General features: G+C 33.9%; 4 protein-coding genes across 4 annotated transcripts in view; 2 read left to right on the top strand and 2 right to left on the bottom strand.

The window, feature by feature from the left end:
• Window positions 1-968: 968 nt before the first annotated feature.
• On the bottom strand, window positions 969-4603 carry LOC102595549 (50S ribosomal protein L18, chloroplastic). The gene is made up of 3 exons (XM_006349811.2): window positions 4370-4603; window positions 2093-2254; window positions 969-1281 (listed from the first exon to the last, which is right to left on the bottom strand). Exons 1-3 carry the CDS (start codon window positions 4544-4546, stop codon window positions 1132-1134), a joined length of 489 nt encoding a protein of 162 aa, XP_006349873.1. The 5' UTR covers window positions 4547-4603; the 3' UTR covers window positions 969-1131.
• Window positions 4604-5948: 1345 nt separating this feature from the next.
• Window positions 5949-7936, top strand: LOC102595227 (late embryogenesis abundant protein D-29). Its single transcript, XM_006349810.2, has 2 exons — window positions 5949-6265; window positions 7121-7936. Exons 1-2 carry the CDS (start codon window positions 5980-5982, stop codon window positions 7666-7668), a joined length of 834 nt encoding a protein of 277 aa, XP_006349872.2. The 5' UTR covers window positions 5949-5979; the 3' UTR covers window positions 7669-7936.
• A 1814-nt stretch (window positions 7937-9750) lies between these two features.
• On the bottom strand, window positions 9751-12903 carry LOC102594890 (uncharacterized). Its single transcript, XM_006349809.2, has 4 exons — window positions 12594-12903; window positions 10706-10843; window positions 10411-10605; window positions 9751-9934 (listed from the first exon to the last, which is right to left on the bottom strand). The coding sequence occupies exons 1-3, from the start codon at window positions 12801-12803 to the stop codon at window positions 10417-10419; spliced, it is 537 nt and encodes a 178-aa protein (XP_006349871.1). The 5' UTR covers window positions 12804-12903; the 3' UTR covers window positions 9751-9934; window positions 10411-10416.
• A 2926-nt stretch (window positions 12904-15829) lies between these two features.
• The window catches only part of LOC102594568 (uncharacterized), an 8153-nt gene continuing 3529 nt past the window's right edge, over window positions 15830-20453 (top strand). Inside the window, exons 1-4 of the mRNA XM_006349808.2 lie at window positions 15830-16003; window positions 19128-19530; window positions 19949-20095; window positions 20189-20380. Of these exons, the coding sequence (XP_006349870.1) occupies window positions 19150-19530; window positions 19949-20095; window positions 20189-20380 (720 nt within the window). The 5' untranslated portion in view covers window positions 15830-16003; window positions 19128-19149. The remainder of the gene's footprint in view (window positions 16004-19127; window positions 19531-19948; window positions 20096-20188; window positions 20381-20453) is intronic.

Raw genomic sequence — 20453 nt, 5'->3', positions numbered from 1 at the left:
CTAGTTGTCTTGAAGTAGAGCTTTGGAGTATCGGTAAAGTTGTCGTTGTACGATTTATAGGTCAGGATTCAAGTCGTGGAAGCTGATGTGGCCCTTTTTCTGAACTTTCTGTAAAAATAACGGGATGTTTTGTGTACTAAACTGTCTTTTTTTTAGTTGCTAGTTGTCTTGTGGATGTGGTGGCTATACTCTTGACACCCAAAAGCAAGATTTGGAAAATTTGTTAACGCTTCTTAGTTTGGTTAGGTAGAAAAAACAAGTGACAAATTGGTTGTTATTCAAGTTATAGACTTGTTTTTTATGCCAATTTGTTTGTTTTTTTTAGTTCAATCCCCATGATCATTCAATATCATGGAGAGATTTCAACTGTATTTGGAATTGTATTGTAATTTTACATTAAAGGGTTGTTTGGTTCACAAACAAATTATGCAATAATTGTTTATGTGATGAAATAGCAATGATATGGTTATTATGATGTGGTCAAATAATGAAGAAATTATTATGTAATGATTAATAATATTTGGAGATATTATCATAATAGACATTCTTATTTCATATTTTATCATTCACATAAACTAAATATATAAATTCTCCCATAACTTAACACGACTAAACTATCATTTTTTGCGACTTTCACATTCCAACTATTAGTTGTTCCCTTTTCCTATATGAACTATCACTATCTATATATCAAAACACATCCCAAAGTTGATTAGGCCAACCATGAGTTGTTCCTTATTCTTCTTGAACTATCATCATTTACTCAACTAGGTGTGTTTGAACACATAAATGGTGATAGTTCAGGTACGAAAATGGACCAACTAGATACAATTCAAGTAGGAAAAGGAAACAGCTAATAGTAGGTGTGAAATTCGCGAAAAAATAATAGTTCATATGTATCTTTGACCATTATCTCCGTTGTTTTAGTTAAGTTTCTCTAAATTGGAAAACCAAAGCCAAATTTGAAGTACAAAGGAATCAAAGTTCTCATCTAAGACAAAAATTGCAGATCATACATTTAAAACTCCAGTTCATCTCTCTTGTTAGTCATGAGTTTTACAAACTGGAACAAATAGGAAGATTGGAAAAGGACATTTGCACAACAAAAAATAGGAACAAAGAAACCGCTTTCTAAAACTGAAGGCCATGTTCTCGTGCAGCATCAGCGAGAGCTTCAATCCGTCCATGGTAAGGATAACCTCCGCGATCAAAGGCTACTTTCGTGATCCCTTTCTCTAGACAGGCCTTAGCTATGACTTCCCCTACTTTCTTTGCCACTTCCTGCCAACAAAAGGTTGTTATGATAGAGCCTTCTGTTCACAAACAGCATAACAAGTATTCAAGAAACTAAATTGATGCAAGAAAATTGCCAGGGGAATCACATCATAGTAATTCTTGCCGGTAACTCTACGCTCTTTTTGCTGTTTTCTGTTTCTTAGTTCATTTAATCATTTACGTCTGGAAGAATGGTCGCACTATGCCTAAGAAGTTCAGAAAAGAGATGCAATTAGAAAATCAACCAAATTCTCATAAAATATTCCTTTCAATGCTGCAACTGACCACACCATGTGATAGTTCATATATGTTTTACGGCGTAATATCTAATAGCATCAACATGATCCTAATAGACGGAAAGAACTCCATCATGAACATAACAGAGCATATGTATACATGGAGAGATAATGCAAATGTTGTTAGGTTTGCCACGAAAGAGCAATCAAGAGATGATAACCAAGACAAACAGTGCCAAAAACTGTTTGATATAACACATCTCAGCACTAGCTATATAAGAAAAAGTGTGATGAGGACTAAATAATGTGAAGGTACATCCACGAGGGTAGGTGTACTTCAATTGATCAGTATTGCAGTTCTAAAAGGGTGAAGCATGGAGCCTCAGGGCATTTGAAGCACAAGAGCAACAATTTCAGTCGACCTACTCAACAAAGATTACAATAATATCTGCTTACCTTTGCAGGGAAATACAAAAACTGGATAATGAGGACCCAACAACTCTTCTCATATACTTTACTAAACATTACTCCTAAAAGAAAGGTCTTTAAACCTTTTTGAGAAAACATATTTGAGAACTTACTGCAGTGGGACCAGCAGAGTAGTCGAATTCCTCAGAGATTGGTTTCTGCATCGTTGAAGCTGAAGCCAGTGTGTGCATCTTGGAGTCATCAATAACTTGAACATAAATATGCTTGTTGGAACGGAAGACACACATTCTTGGTCTTTCAGGTGTCCCTTCAACCTGAAAGTCGAAAGATGTGTTGTAGAGTTGACTCTTAATGATATATGCACCTTTAAGATTCTTTTGATAATGGCAACAGTGAATTCACCTTTAAGATTCATGCAATAGAATCCATGAATATACAAAAACCGAAAACGAACCAGAAAGAAGAGGACCAAGGAAGGGAAACCAGATCATGACGGCAGGTCAAATAAGAATTACTATAAAGTAGCATATCAATCACAAATATATGTTTACAAGATTAAAACGAAAGTCTATTCCATACAAAAATTTATGGAAATGGAATCAAGGAGAAAAATGATAGAGGGTTCAAGCTATATGATGTATAAAGGCAAGTGCAAGTGCAAATTGTCTTATGTAAGTGTGGATGTATCGTTTTTCTAAAGTTTTCACAATAAAAATATTTAGAAGATTTGAGGACTTAAGACAATGAGGAAAAAGAGAGCCCATCCTTTTCAATACACTTGAACTCGTGTACTTTCTTTGTCTAACGAAACAGTATGCAAAGACAATTCTAAATCTTTCAACAAGCATTTTCATGCCAAACTTTTGATGACTTCCTATATAACATTGCTTCTAAAGAACTATCTTTTCAAGCAAGCATATAACGGTAAACATCAAAGAGGATCCATCTATCCCCTCTGCCCATAATCTATGGTAAAGAAACCACTTACAGTGGAATTCTTGGAAGGAGGTCAATCTAACATATTCCTAAAAATTCTAGGAAGGTTATCAATTTTTCTTTCCCCTCCTAGTCACATCATTGGGTTTCAATCTCAACACAATGCTCTATTTACTTCTCTCCTTTCCTCATGGTTTTTGTTTCCTCTGCTAGTTAAATAGCTCTACCATGCAGCAATTTGGGACTTGTGATTTGTACAACTGTGAATGCACGGAGAACAAATTCAAGACCCCAAGAGAGATTGCATTGCCACATATTGGTAAACAGGATTAACCTTAATGAAAACGACTACAACTAAGCCTCAACCCCTAGCAAATTGAGGTTGGCTACATGGATTCCCATGGACCATATCACTCCATTTTAAAGCAAAAACAAGATTAACCTTATCCCCCAAAAAACAATTGAAAAAGGTGACTTTTTTCATTTCCTCGGCTAGTTAACTACCTCCATTATACAACAACATTATTTGGGACTTGGGATTTGTACAATTCTCAATGCATAGAGCACAAATTCAAGACACCAAGAAGAGAATGCATCATCACATTTTGGTAAATAAGATTAACTTTGATGACAACAACTACTACAAGTCTACAACTATGCCTCAATTCCAAGCAAGTAGCGACGACTATATGAATTCTGACTAATCACATCACCTCTTAACACTAACCACGTCTCCCCATTTAAGCAAAAACAAGATCAACGTTACCCCAAGAAAAGCGCAATTGAAAAAGGTGGATTTTTTTTTGTTACCTCTGCTAGTAAAATACCTTCATTTCACCACAAATTCATTATCCGATACTTGGGATTTCTACAACACAAATTCAGGACCCCAAGAAGAGATTGCATTGCCAATTGGTAAACAAGATTAACCTTAACAACAACGACTACTACTACTCTGCCTCAAGCAAGTCAAACCCGGCTATATGAATTCTTATTTATCATGTCCCTCCATTTAAGCAAAAACAAGACTAATCTTACCAAAAAATAACCCCCAACTGAAAAAGGTGCCTTTTTTGGTTTCCTCTACTAGTTAAATACCTCCATAATACCACAAATTCATTATTAAAGGCTTCAACTTTATCCAACCCACGAACAAACTTCATTGCCCCATGTTGGTAAAAACAAGATTAACCCTATTGACATAACTCCATTACACCACGAATTCACAACCCAGAATGCTTAACCTCAAACTCAAAACCCCACAAACAGATTTCCATGTTACTAAAAACAAGATTAACCCAATTGACATAGCTTCATTACACCACGAATTCACACCCCAGAATTCTTAAACCTCAAATTCAAACCCCCGCGAACAGATTTCATTGCCCCATGTCACTAAAAAACAAGATTAACCCAATTGACATAGCTACATTACAGCACAAATTCACAACCCAGAATGCTCAAACCTCACAAAGATTGGAAATTGAGTTTACCTTCTTGCGAATACGAATATGTCGAGCAGTTCTGTCTTCCCTTCTTGTTTTGGCCTTAGCTTCAACTGTAAGAACCCTAATTGGTGTTACCAATTTGGGACGAAATTGGAAAGTAATCTGCTTGCTATCAGCACAAGCGTTGTGAAGAAATGAAAGTGAAAATGAAGCACAAGACATGGCTTCTTCTTCTTCTTCTTCAGAGAGTGTCACTGTATTTTCTTCTTTGAATTTTTTTGAAGATAATAAAAAGGATAAGATAGGAGGATGACTATATATATGAAATAAAAAGGAAAATATATTATTAACTAAAAATAAATTTCAATCATATGATTCTGAATTTCATAACGTCAATTTTAAGTGATAATAATTAAATTTAAAATTTAATATTTGTGTAAATTTAATAAACTTATCAACATAAATATATTGTTTAGAGTAAAATTTACTTGGTTTGATCAAACTCGCATGCAAATTACTAGCTTTGTTTATGTTCATATTATTCATTATTTTATATAAAGTACAAAGTAGATAAATTACCTAAATACACAATTTATTTTATCATATTTTCTAAATTTTCTATCATTTAAAAAAATTACAAAAATCTCTTCGCTCTTATATTCTTGGATATATCACTTTACACAATGTATCCAATTGGATAATCACTTTACGCAATGTATCGAGACGTACGCGATATGTCGAAACGTCGAGTGATATATTCGAAATCAAGACGCGATGTATCAAGACATTAAGGGATGTATTTGAAACCGAGATGTCATATATCAAGAATTTTTGGGATGTATCCGAATTCCACCAAATTTAAGAGATTTCTTTAATTTGAAAAGGAGTAGGAATATAATGTAATTAGCTCTTTAACACTATGAGATTTGTGTAAAATTCCTAAAAATAAACGGAGGAGTAAAATACTACACCTTGTTTGGATGATTGTTACTCGTCGTATTATATTATATTTATTAGTTTAAATACAATATTTATTTTGTTTTTTACTTAAATTTTATCTGATTATATCATTTAAATAGATAATTATGAAAAAAAATCTCATTTTATATAACAACTCATTTAGTCATTATAACCTTAATATTCTCCTTTCATTTTACTTATTTAATAATCTTATTTTATTTTTTATCGAATCTTTTCATAATAATTCTATTTGATATCCCACTTTCTCTATTGTTTTGTTATTCAAATAGTTATTGTGTGATTCTATATAACTTCAGATGACAATACAATCTAAACAAATATTAAATTATTAAAATTATACAATGCAACTTAATACATTATATTATGAAACAATATCAAACAACCATCCAAACAGTGTAAAGGGCAAGGGTAAAGATAGGCACAAAGAACAAAAATAATGCTATCCAAAGAGCCAACAAAAAATAAAATTTGATACTGAATGACACGTATAGACCTTATATTGACTATACTCTTTCCAAAAACACAAAAAAATGACACGTATACCCACGTATTATGCCATATGTCCACTAACCATATCACATCTCTTCTTATATATATCTCAACAAAAAAATTCCACACAAAATCAAATTCAATACAAGTTACATTGAGTTAGTTTTATTGTGTAACAAAATATTATGGCCTCAAAAAAGTTGATTTGTGTGTTGTTGCTTGTGGTGTTGTGTTTGTCTAATTTTGGGAGTTGTAAAGAAATCCATGATGATGAAGTTGTTGAGCAACAAATTAGTAAAGAAAATGAAAATTTAGAGTCATCATCATGGGCAGGATGGGCTAAAGATAAGATTTCTGAAGGACTTGGTTTAAAATCTAATGATAATGATGATTCAAGTGTTAAACATGCTTCTGATTCAACTATGGATGCTGCTAAGAATGCTAAAGATAAGATTACTGATACTGCTTCAGGTTAGTACTCTCTTTTATACGTGGCAGAGTCAGAATTTTAAGTTTATGAGTTCTGAATTCACAGGTTAGTACTCTCTTTTATATGTCGTGCAAGAGTCAGTATTTTAAGTTTATGAGTTATGAATTCATAGTTTTGTGGTGTGTAAGCTTAGTTGGCTCTTAAGTAACTAAATTGATTTATGTTACATTTTTTTTTTTTGGTTCATTTTTAAAAAAAGGCACTTGTGATATTTATTTAACTTCAAAATTCTTTCTTTAATTGAAAGATCTTACGAAATGTGATGTCGAAATCAATTGAGATTCATTTCAAACCATAAATTTCAAAGATAAACCTTTTTTTTAATTGAACACCATTCTATCGTTGTCACTTGAACTCGTGATCAAGAAAGATGTACGGTCTAATAATGAGGCAATTATGAAATATTTACTCACGAGTGAGGGCAAGTTCTTTAGTTTGGTTTATAGTTTCTCATGGCTATATGGTTCATCTGGGGAGTCGAAAAATAGTGAACGGTCTTATCCAGTGGCAGAGCTAGAAATTTTAATAAGGGATTTAAAATCTGAGAACTAAACACACGAACTAGTGAAAGGGACTTCGACATCTATTATACATACCTAAATAGTAATATTACACACTTGCATTTAGGCCAGATACGAGCTCGTGGCCTGAGGCCTTGAGTTTGTGCCACTTAAAGTTCGTGGCCTCAGGCCTCGGGCACATCGGAGCAAGCATCCGTCACACAACATCATCACCAAGTCTCAAAATTTAGGCACAATGTAGTGTGATGGAAACATTACTTCACGCCAAGTAGACGTGCCCTTTGACATGATAGTTGTTTAAATTTACAATGTCAGGAACCGGACAATACGTAGCAGACAAGGCAGGAAATCTAAAGAACGCCGCGGAAGAAGTGAAAAACAGAGCATACCAAACTGCCGAAGAAGCGAAAAACAAAGCATACGAAACAGCGGAAACAGCAAAAGAAAAAGCAGCAGAGAAATCAGAGGAAGCCTACTCAAAAGCAGGGGAAGCAAAAGAAAAAGCCTACTCAGAAGCCGAGAAGGCGAAACACAAAGCAGGGGAAGCAAAAGAAAAAGCTTGTTCAGACGCTGAAAAGGCGAAACACACTACCTCCGAGAAAGCACAAGAAGCTTTCCACAAAACAGGGGAAGCAAAGGAAAAAGCCGCGGAGAAAACAGAGGAAGCGATGGGGAAAATGAAGGAAACGGGCGAAAAAGCTGAGGGGGAGACGGAGGAACATATAAATTGGGCGAAAGAAGGATACGGAAGCGCGAAAAACAAAGCGGGAGAGACATTGGAGAAAGCTAAAGAAAGTGTAGCTTCAAATTTGGAATCAGCTAAGGAGAAAGTAAAAGGGAAAAAAAGAGATGAAGAGTTGTAAGTAAAAGCTTAAGTTGTACGGACACTTTACTTTCAATGTCGTGTGGGGTCGGGTACACGCATCTTTCGATGATACGGGTTTGACATGCATCTTTCGATGATATTCTTGAAGAGTCTTGAGCGAAGTGCAAGTTGCTACATGTTTCTCTTTTGGAGGTTTATATATATGTAATAAGTAAACAGAAAGCTGATGTTTTTTGTTTTGTTTTGTGTTTGGTAAAAATGTATTACTGGACTTCTCTTTTATGACAAATGATGTTTGGTCTTTAGTTTTACCTGTGTCTTTGGTTGTTAAAACTAAGCGGCGGAGTGGCCTTGTTGTTGTTACGATCCACTGAGATTCAGTTTGTTGCTCGGTTTTGTACTCTCTCTCCAGATTTTATACTACCTTACAATTTCATAGAGTATTTCTAATAGTAGTATGTTTTATGGTGTTTCTAGTAGTGTATATATGGATTGTATCTTTTGTTAGAAATTATACAAACAATAATAGTAACATGAAATTATTGAAAATTAAGGACATTTTTATAGCTTGAGGCGGATACACAATATTGATCGAAAGGGAGAGCAGCACATCGTGTCTCGTCAACTCTGTATCGATCAAAAGGCAGGTCGGCACAACTTCAACCAAGGTAGTTGGCGGAGCAACAATCGTGTTATGATACAATGAGTTTTTGATAAACAGAGCAACAATCGTGTTATGATACAATAAGTTTTTGATAAACAATTGTGTTACGATACAATAATTTTTTTATAATAATCATAAAACATAGTATTGAATCTAACAAAAACTATGGTAACCATCAAAAACAAGTTATTAAAGCTTCATGTCTACATGCCATGCCACATATATTTCCCTTCACTAGGCCAAAATTTGAAAAAAATTAAAAACATTGAATTCTGCACCGTGTTGTTCTGCTTTTTATAAAACTAGACCAAATCGATCAACCGCACACTTAAGGCTTAGACCATCAAATTTCAAAGATTACACATGATAATTTTTGATGTACTGCTTTATCGAATGTTTTATATTACAAGCTCTTGCCTTAAATCTGTTTCATTTTTTTATGAGAGAAGCTGTTATTAGTTTGTAGATGTAGCCTCCTAAAATGATCTATTAAATTCAACGAATTATTAATTCAAGGGATCAAAACGACGAGTTATTAATGGAATTCTTCCCCGTTCCATTGCTTCAGTTTGCCTTTTTCTGTTATGACTACTCAGAAAATGAAGGACCAATATGTTACCCTTCCCTTTTGTTGTTTCTATTGTTCAGTAAGCCTGGAGTTTGTTGCAGATCCTAGACTGCATACAATATGTGGTCTTGACTTGTAATTGATTATAATTACCTTACGGTCTTTGTTGATTGTTTGTACAGAGGGATTTTCCCAAAGGAGAACCCTTCTGGATAACCTCAAAGCAAATGACTCTGTTATTGGTATTTATTAATTCTGATGAATCAATCAATCATACGTGTGTTGTTCATCTTTCGCCCTCTCCTTTACTCTTAAATTCAGAATTTTCATCCATTTACTTTGATTTGCAGAAACGAATTGCTGATCCATAGTTCCTTCCAGACCTTTCTGTTTGAATCATTCAAATTTGTGATTTATGTTGGTAGCATTCTTCGTGTAATATATGTTGTGTTTGAATAAAATCGGTGCCTCTATCTAATACTAATATATAATATTCTTACACCTTTGTATTATGTTTATGAATGTGTACTTCCCTTCTTCTCACTTGTTTGTTTATAGATATCTACTTTCTTTTCTCCATCATTTATTTTTCCAGAAAATTTAGCTTCTAGCACCATTTTTTTTGAAAAGTTAGGTTGAAGAACACTTGGAAAAGGTAAATAAATGACACACACATCCAGCCCCACACTATTGCTATTATACTCTACATCCATTGCTAAGACGTTTTCTCTTATTCCAACATGTTTTGTCAATCACGCATCACAAAGCTACAACGAGTACCAACTTTTGTAAATATGTAACTACTTGCATAGACTCTGCATTTGCAATATCATCAACTTCATTATGATCGAGAATTTTTTTTCGATAAATACTGTAACTCATTTACGTGAAATGATCCAAATCATATTATATAACTAGAACAGTATATGCAATACACATAACCAAAATACATCAAACATAAATAGGTCAGTCAATATTAACAACTTTAGTGTTCTCAACTAGCACAAGATTCAGAAAGCTATACTTCAACTGTCTTCCCTTCCTTGTGATTCAGCTTAGCAGATAAACCAACTGCATGTTAGTCCAGGAAAAAAATAAAATTAGCAGTCAAATTAGAGATGCAAACCAAAGCAAATTAGCTATTAGGTCAATATTGTTTACTCCAACTACTCTTTGACTGCTACAACACCAGTAATGCGAGGCAAGTACTCAATTATTATCTCATCACATTTATTTTTTGTCCAGAAAAAGCAGTTTTCATGTTTTAGTGTCGGTCATATCAAATTTTCACCTCTCCTACCAAATATATCTGCAACTGAAGATAAAGTTACACATAGAAAGGAATATCTTTTTATTCGACTCCTAAAATTCATCAACTACTTGTAGTAGTATTTTTTTTTTTGTATGTTGTCCTCAGAAGAAAGCCCTATCCATACGTAAATCAAAGATTAAGCCCAAAGCTAAGGAAACAACAAAAACAAATAGCAATAAGAGCATTCAGGGTCTTCTGCTGAGTCAATGGCATGGTAAAAAGGAAAAATAGATACCTCACATCAGGTCTTTCTCCTGCAAAGAACGACAACATTCTCTCCATGTGGTCCCTTGTATGCATGGATTTGAAAGGTTTGTAGAGGTGTGCGCAGAGTGAGATTATCAACTTTAATCGTGATGAAATATTCTCGACATGATTCGGTTGAGATATAGTTCACTTTTTCAATACTAGAAACCTTGTATTTGTGAACCTACAACAAGGCATGAAGAAAATAAATATTGTTGGGAACACTACGGTTGAGGGAGTTATTCACCCAAAAGCAAAAAAAATAAAAATAAATAGAAGCATACATTGGTTTCTACATTGTTGTAATCGTCAATAGCATGCTTAGACAGTTCCATCAGCATGTCAGCTTCTTTCTCAAACTCTAGATATGGTGTATATATAGCTGCCTTAGCATCACCCGGATAGATGTCAACGTCAAAACCCTGTCAAATATGGCAATTAGCCATGAATTCATATCCAAGTTGTAACAAGAAAAAGGCCTAATCGAATTGCACAGGTCTGTCTGAATTTTAGTTATATAGAGATAAGGGAAATTTAAACAAGTTGATAATCAATCAAGTGAAGAAAATCAATTACATGGAACTAAAATGCTCTTTTAGTATTTGGTCTATTATCCTAACAAAGAAGCAGGGGCTAATCAAGTAAGAAAAAACACTTAAACTAAAGCACCACAAAGCATCCATGAAAATATTTGTTTTAAAAGGTATTCAAGAAAAAAGTCACTTGTAAGTAAGCCCCACATTCTTCTCTGCCACAATTAAGTCACTAAAACCTTGGAAACACTCAGACAGGATGAACCTTGGCACATCTGTAGGAAAGGTTAGTCAGGGAAAGCATTGTGTCTTTGGGCAGAGAAGTGAGAGCTAAGAGTAGTTGGGTAACGACTTCATTTTCATGAGATCTTATCTATTTGCTTCGATTTCAGGAGGTTCAATTCGCTGTATAAAAGAAGTAAAAGCTTTGTCATTATTTGAGAAATCAGTCTAGTTCGTGAATGCATTCTTGAAATTCAAGCTTGGAGCAAAGGATCCAAAAACTTGGCGAGAAATGTATTTTTTTCTCTTGTACAAAAATGGACTTCCTTTCTGATGGAAAATCACGAAATTTGTTTTCCCATCGTGATTTGATACAGTAGAATGTTTGCAGAAAAGACTGGTAAGGTATTGAGCATACCAAAACAGAGTTAATCTGATATTGAAAATATTTTCTAGGAAAATAAGAGGGTTCCTTGCTTGTTTTTTTGTGTTCTGTAGATGAGCAAAAATATATATTCTAAAAATATTTGTACATAATTTACACAAATACTATGGGAGGTGGGGTGGATACGTAGAGGCATGGGGTTGGTGGGTATGGAGGCTATTGGGCTGGGGTATGTTGGAGGGTGGGGACGACACAATCAATATTGAATGTCACTATAGGAACTTGATTTCCCTATTTTCATTAGAGAAGGTATTTTCCTTGTTTTTAAGGAGCTTGGTTTGCTAGAGAAAATGTTTTCCAAAATATTTAACCCGAACATGGAAAAATTGGATTCATACCGAACACAACCTAAGTCAAAACTATTCTCTTCTCTGGTTCAACGATTACCACTGTTACCCATGAGCTGGTAAAAATCAGCTCCCATAGGATTACACTTGCTACGACCCATTTAACCCAGCATTTTGATGGATCATTCTAGGTTGGCCCATTCTGTCTTTGTTTAGTGACCCAACCCGTTCAAGCTTGGGCGCGTTACACATTTAAGATTTGATATTGCCAACTCAAGCTAAGAACAAATAAAGAAGAAGTAGCAGAAATTCCTAGTATGATTGTTTGAAGAACTTCTACTATGAGAGATAACAATAACAAAGAGAAATACAAGGAATTACGATGTGATCATCAATCTTTTTAAGTTAAGTTATCGGGTTCTAAATTAAGAATTTGTACAAAAACATGTTAATGGTCCAAACCTATACTTGTTATCAAAATTCTATCCCCAAACAAAGGTTTAATGTCTTCATTCACAAAAAAAAAAAAAACCACCTTTCAAGAGTAAACAGGCCAAACAGCTAATATATAGTACGAAATTCAACTAACAAAAGCTGGCAAACTAACAATAATAGTTTACGAGCATAAAAGAATTACATCGCTTTCACAAATCTGATGGAGAAATGAAAGAGGAGACGAACTTACATCGCTTTCACAAATCTGCCGGAAGTATAAAACATAAGATGCTCGAAATACATCAATATACTCCTTTTTAGCGTCTTTAGGCATAAAATCGTCGTCATTCCACATAACCTCACCTTTCAAGTACTTGCGGGGTAGATGCCTATTCCATAGGCTTTGTTCTTCTGCAGAATTTGGCTTCTTCTCCGGCGAAAAGGGATTAATGTCGGACATTGTGAGACAAACCCTAAAAGTGATTTCCCCCCCTTTTCTTTATATCGGGTTCAGACATACATGATACATATACCCCTTTCTTTGCCTGTGTTCGTCCTTGTATTTTTCTATATTGAACGAGTTTTGAGCTAAAATAATGGGAGTATTTTTCATTTTCCTATTTAAAAGTAACGATGTTAAACTCATGTTGTAAAATATAAAATCAAATTGGAATTAAAAAAAATATTGAATTGCTAATTTAATAGTTTCGATAACAATTTTGCTTTTTTTCACATATCAATTATTTAAAGTTTTTTACTTATGATCTAATTCATACTTCTGTTCTTTTTTACTATTTCAAACTTTTGATTACTCTACGAGATGTGAGTGTTTGCTTTTGAGCAAAGATGCAATATGTCATTCATGTAGATGATTCATTTGATTTGTCACATTATTTCTAAGTGATTTTTAATAATTTTCTATTTACAACAAATCTTAATGGTTACATCTATTAATAACAATCAATAATCTATAAACCTATATATTAATAATTCTATAACAATTTAGCATGTCCCCAATCAGTCGAATTGACAAACTCCAATACCTTTCATTCCATACGATTAGTTCATGGCTTAGTGATATATTGTCGAGAAAATGGTCAAAAGTCCCCCCTAATTTATATCCGAATTTTCAACTACATACTTTAACTTTATGGGAATCCTATCACCCACATGAACTCTTTAAAACTGAAATTATCACACCCTTAAAACGTCATAACCACATCTATGCCAATGGGTGAAACTCCCGCGATGTGAAAATTTTATTAAAATTTTCTTTTTATTCTTCTCCCTTTTTGACTTATTATTTCTTTTAAAACCAATTTAAGGTCAAAATGTAAGTTTATGAATGTATTTTGGATCTTCAGTTTTGAAACATGTTGATAACACAGATGGTTGCTAATTATTTGAAGCTAAATACATTGAGTTTGATTGAGTTTATGGTTGCGATTTTTAGATTTAAAGAAACACCGAAATTTCATGGAAATCGTCAAGCTTCCATATGAAATTATTGAATCTACATTCTTGAAGTGGGAGCAACTTTCAGATGGTTTGAAGAGTTCTTTATGTTTGAGAATTGAAAACTGAAACTCATGGTTTAAAATGTGAAGCATTAACTTGAAACCTCCATTAAAGTTAGTTCAAAAACTTGAGCACCTTTTTGAGTGGGTTATATATCAAAAGAATTGAAACGTGAGGGAAGCTTATATTAAAAAATTAGGGAAATTTGGAGAAGATTTAGAGTGATTTTGCATCAAATTTCAGAACAATGGAACGAAGAAGATGAAGAACATGCGCTGAGTTTTTCAAATTCACTGGAAATTGTCCAGTTATTAAAATTAGTAGTGGGTCTGTTAGGAATTAAATATAGGATAAAAAATTATCTTAGTATTCAAAGTTTATCGAAGAAAATCATTTGGGTATCCCTGTATTAAGCTTATAGGTTAGGGGGCATTTGGTTATTTTCTCATATATTGTCACTTATTACTTTGGCCCTTTACTGCGATCCTTTTAATCAACCTATAAATTTTACTTTCTATATATTTAAACCCCCAGATTAAAAATCATATCCCGAATTAGAAATTATATCTCCGCCACCAATTACTGAATATGTTACATATTACAGATTAAAAATCATATCCCGTATTCTATTATTGTTCGTATGACATAAATTTAACAAAAAGGTACATGCTACATATACTACAAGAAACACCATAAAATATTCTCCCTCAATCTCATTTTATATGAGATGCTTTTATTTTTTTAATCAAGTAAAAAAAAAGTGATATATTTTCGATAAAAATTCAAGAACATTTTAAAGTTAAATGAAATGTAAATTTGGGACGGATGAACTATTACTTGATACTACTATTAAAAATTAAATATAGCTTAACACCCAATAAAAGAGAAGTCCAGTAACACAAATTAAGCTCATCTCTAATGAAACATTAGACTTATTTGAATTTATAAAAAGAAGTACTCATTGTAATGAAGTTAATTTATGTTAGTCAAATCCTATGTAAACACTCTTTTATCATTTGTTTATCAACAACTCAAAATCATATTAAACTATGTTTTTTTTAAATTTTTTTTTTTTGAATAATTTCAAATTATGCCGTAGAGTTGTTAATATGGACCGACTCAGCTTATCCAAATATCATGCAGGGGCGGAGCTACGACATGGCGAGGGTGGTCAGATGAACAACCTTCGTCGGAAAATTTTTACGGGTATATATACTAAATATCGAGTTTTTTGGATATATACTAACTGTTGAACAACCTTGATACAATAAAGGTTGACAGCCTAGCGGTTAAGGTTGTGCAAAGATGCCTCAGCGTTTCGGGTTCGAGCCCAAGTGTTGACGTTTTCTTTAAATTTTTTCATTATTCCGTTTGTTTTCTTAGAAAAGGCAAAACTCAGCTTGGGTTCGATCCCAGGCTTGAACATTTCATTTATTTAATATTTGTTCCGTTTTTCTCTTAAGAAAAAGTACAAAAGTTAGAAAAAAGTATTTAAAGATGTTTCTAATGAGTGTATTATGAAAACATTTCAAGAGATGAAGTGTCGTCGAGTGCAATTGTAGTTACCACTTTACAATTTACATATTTTGGTGTGTATGAAACTATCCGTCAATATATTTGTCCTACTTCATCTTCCTTAGTTTATCCATTGATATTTTGTAAGTTTCTGTTTTAAGAATTTTCATTTTGAATATTTGGTTTGATATTGAGGTATGACTATTTTGAAGTCAATCTTTATAATCTGACTAGCAAGGTTTATTTTTTTACCTGTCCTAAAGTATGAACACCCTTGGCGAAAATCCTGGCTCCGCCACTGGCCTCTCCGTCAACGCGTGTGCTTCCCTGAAAATAGCATTGAATTCGAGGGGCATTTCGGACATTTCACCGTCACATGTTTATTTTCTGCTGCCTCAACCTTATCGCCTCCTTCCATGTTATTATTATTATATAAGAAAAGGGAATATAGCATACGCCTCTCCGTCAACGCGTGTGTTTCCCTGAAATTTCACTGAAGTTGAAGGGTGGTTCGGTCATTCTCCAACATAGAGTTGATCTTTTCTCTTTTTCTACATCAATTCTAACGCCGCCTCAATCTCCTCTCTCTTCGTCTTCTGTTCTTCCCAACTTTGTCGTTCTGTCCGGGTGAGTATACTTTTCACTTGTATTGATTTAATTCCTTAGTTCTACTCAATGGCGGATCCATAAATTTTATATCTCAATTATTTTTAATTTAAAAATTGCTATCTAGAGTGGGTGCTTAATTAATATATGTCAATGTATTATTAGATGTTGTACACAAATAATGGTGTTTATCAGAAAAAGGCAATGGGTGCCCATAGTCTATAACATACATCCGCCACTGGTTCTTCTACTGATGTTATTGATTTTGATTCCTTAGTTCTGCTTCTGTTAGTTGATTTTGGAATATTTGGTGCTTTGTTTGTATTCCACAATTTTTTGGGACCTCTTGACTTCTCCGATTTTGGCTTTTTTTTCATCTTTCTTTTTAACTCCTCTATGTCTTGACTTTGGACTTTCCTGAATTTTACAGCTCGCTTGTTTGTATTTCTGAGCTGTTGTAGGCCTTCTGCTCGAGGTTTTTTTTTTTTTTTGGCAATTGGTCTATCTGAAGATATACACTTCGTCATAGTTTTGTATTTGTCATCTGTGAGTTCTCTTTTACTTTGATTTGGAGTTCTCTTCGTGTGCCTAATATTGCTGAGTGAGGTTTACTAGATCAGCAATCAAATTTTGGTGGATTAACACCAAAAAACTCTGTATACACTAAACATACCGACAAAATTTTTAAATCAATACATAGGTTTCTCGGACACATTGAAGTTGTTGAAGCTGATTCACCAGACACATAAGAAAGGTGCAATGAGAGTGGTTTACCACGTAGAGTTTTATAGGGTGTTGTCTGGATAGCTAAATGATGACAAGTATTATACCAATACTTGGTCATAAGCAAGCATAGGTATCAGTTAGAAGCATACACATCACAGTAGCACCTTAACTAAGTTTGTAAAATTCAAAAAAAAAAAACTAAGTTTGTATGCATCTGCTTAGTACCTCTGCCTGGTTATCGAACTAAGGACGATAGACTGCTGAAGTATTTAGTTGCACTCCTTTCCATCCAAAAAGTTCCTGCTTGAAACAACTCAAACAAATAGCATCTTCGTCTTTAGTAATAGCATCGGGTGGCCATGAGAAAAAAGGTTCCCGGCTACTTAAATTTCCGTTCTTCATTTCAAGTTTCAACTTCTCAGCTCTCTATTTGCTTTGCGTCTTCAATTAATTCCTAATTATGTTTCAGTAGTAGTAAATTTTGTAGTAATAGATATAGAAAACTACACTTGAGACAACTTAGAATGAGGTATATACCTCAGTCCGATTAAAGAATGCAAAACACTGTTACGTTATCAACAAAATATTGTAGTAGCTTATTTGATCTATATATTTGTCACTCCATAGGCCACGTAGTGGTTGTACCGAAAACATTTTGATTACGTAAGCACACACTCATTATCATTAGAGCTTTGATTAGAATTTTTATGGGACTTTTTAAACTTCATCAACCTTTTCTTGGTGTTTTCCAATGGCATCAACTTATCTTTCGTGCTTTGTTTTGAGCTTTCCTCATCTGTTTGATGTTGACTCTTGCTCGAATTTGGTGGTGTTGTCAGTGTAGTGTTTTGCCATTTTACGAGTTAATTTTACATTTCAGCTTATGGTCTTTTTGATGTTCGACTGCTCCTTATCGTTTCCTTAGTCGGAAATATACACGAAGACATCTTAATCTTAGTTTTAAAAAAATGATGCCCGAGTGATCCAAATGATGTATTTCTTAGGCGAAGCATAACAAAATACCCCATCTGCTAGGACAAAGGTTAGTCCTCTTCCCTGCTTTTCTTTCTTTATATGTTATGTTAGCGGAAAGCTTAATCCTTAGAATTAGAGAGAGAAAAAGTACATGACAATAACACAGAGCTAACCTCATCAATGGAGGAATTAGGAAGGAATAACTTATGTTGCTTGGACTCTTCAAAAATGTCATCAAGTGTGTGTCGAATCTTTCAAATGTAGTGCATTTTTTAATGACTAAAGATCTTAATGTGTGGTGTAATAAGGAGTCGTCTCCAAAATCTCTGTTTGCTCTTACCTTTTTACACAATAGATTTTCTTCTTGAGATTATTTATGGTTGTCTATGATTTACTATATTATTTGTTTAAATTTGTTCTTGATATAACATTTGCATTTGCAATTTTGGAGCCAAATATTACATATGCAGAGCCTAACAATCTGTTTTATTCAAAGAATTTACTCATATTCTGCCACCACATTTTACTGCTATATATACAAAACCATCAAAGTGAAAACAAGTGTGTAAGAAAAGAGAAATAAGTCAAAACTAAAGGAAATTAAAAACTGAAAAGCTTTCAACATTTTGGGTAATGTTTTAATTTGACTTACAGCAGGACAAATTCACATGATGTTCATATATAGCATTTTATTGTTAATTCAGTCTCTTATTCTTAAAGTTGTATTACCATATCAACAAATAAAATTACTTTTCTTTTTACTACTTCCCTTATTGCTATACAAATAAGATTTTAGTACAGCAATCTGTCTTTTCACATGATCAACCTTATGTTACCTTATCGGGAGCATATGTCCACTGGCGATGAAAATACAAGAACACAAATCACAAACAATTTCTTTCCACCACACAACAATAGTGGGATCGATACAACGCTTCGCACCTATCAAGTAAACAAAATATTGGCTATGTTTTGATACAGAGGAACTTACTGGTGTATCATTATTATATCAGGATACTGTGAAGAACAGATACAAGCCTCAAGAATGATGGTTGAATTCATTGGACTAAGACTAAAGATAGATAAAACTTCTGCATAGAGGAAAATTGTAATAGTATTTTGATATTCATTTTGATTGTTTCATCGGTGTACATATTTGCAACACATATGTATGACACATAACAAAATTATATACTATGCTCATGTTGGGCCCGGGGAACGCCCGGCCAACCTTTACTAGTATTATAATAAAACTCAATAAATCAATATTTATATACTACTTAATTAGTTAATTTTAATGGTACATACCAGAATATATAATTTAAATAGTTCACTTTTCTTTCATATTTTTGAATATTAAAATAATACTGATACACCTTCTTTTTTTTTTCTAAAGAAGAGTCAGTTTAACCTAATTTTACAGACTAGGGTTTGTTGTTGTTAGGTGCGGCGGCGAGGACAAAGAAATGGCCGATTCCACAGCGTTGAAGAGGCAAAACCTTGACGGAGTAGTATTTGAGACACCGTCATCCGCGGAGAAGAAGCAAAAACATGAAAAATCTGTGGCGGAGGATCGTAAGAACGGATCTGATCCGCCACCGTTATTGCCGGAGAAGAGTAAAAACGGATCTGGGCCATCACCGGAGAAGAAAATTGATAATCTTGCAAAAGATTTTGACTACTGGTCTCTAACACCCAACGACGAGGGTTATGCCGAATTCCATTATGGTGAGCTTGAAGACTGCGGCGGTGTCGATGAGATTATGCCCGACGGCGCTTCGAAAGAGCAACGCCCTGATTTTGTTAAGCTTTTTGGGGCTTACGACCGTCAGATGTATAATTCCGATGTTAGCTTCCTACTACTTTTCTTCCTTTATTAATAACTTGTTTAAATGGTTGTTACCTATTATATCGTGTTAGTTTAAATACAATGTATGTTTAAAAATTTGTTCTTTGTTTGCTTCTGATGAATTACAATGTATATATTCCTAAATTGCAATCTGAATTACTAACACATCACATATAATGATTATACGTTTTAACTGTCCATGAATATGATGAATAAGCTGTTGCTTAGAATGTCTATATGTATTGAAACCAAGCTCCAACTCTATGCTTTCTAATGTGGTGCTGAATATTGCGCTACCTATGTTTATAAATCACTTGTGTTGCTATTGGATTGAATGCATTTGGTAAGTCCTGTTATGAATTTTCACTCTTTCATAGGTGTTTGGCTTTTAGCTTATTCTATGACTTTTGTGACAGGGTTTTGACTGTTATGATTATCCCTGTGGGTCTTTGGGTACCGGTATACAACCAATTCAAATTCAAAATTTAGATGCTCACAAGACTGAGAAAATTATGGAATTGGCTAACCATGCTATCCAGCTATACAACGAGGAAGAGTGCAATGTATGATTTTCCCCTATGCAACCCTTGCTTTGTGTGATTATAAGTCTCCTTCATCCCTAATATCCTTAATATATTGATCGACTTTCCTGGTAGGTTTACAAGTACAAGGCTTTGAAGATTGAGAAAGCAAATTATGAGTTGACGTCATACTTCCAATATTACATGACTGTTAAAGTTCTAAATATCACTCTCGGTTCTCTTGTTGAGACCTTTCAAATTCGTGCTGCTAGAGATATGGATGATTCTGATCGCAAACTAGTCTATAGTTGCAAACCAAAAGTAAAGGTAAACACCTAATAAGACTTACAAATACTTCTTTCTTTTTGTGTGTGTGTGTGTGTGGGGGGGGGGGGGGGGA

This window comes from Solanum tuberosum, unplaced genomic scaffold, assembly GCF_000226075.1.
Source record: "Solanum tuberosum cultivar DM 1-3 516 R44 unplaced genomic scaffold, SolTub_3.0 scf00114, whole genome shotgun sequence".
NCBI lineage: Eukaryota > Viridiplantae > Streptophyta > Magnoliopsida > Solanales > Solanaceae > Solanum > Solanum tuberosum.
This window is presented reverse-complemented; position numbering and strand designations above follow the sequence as displayed.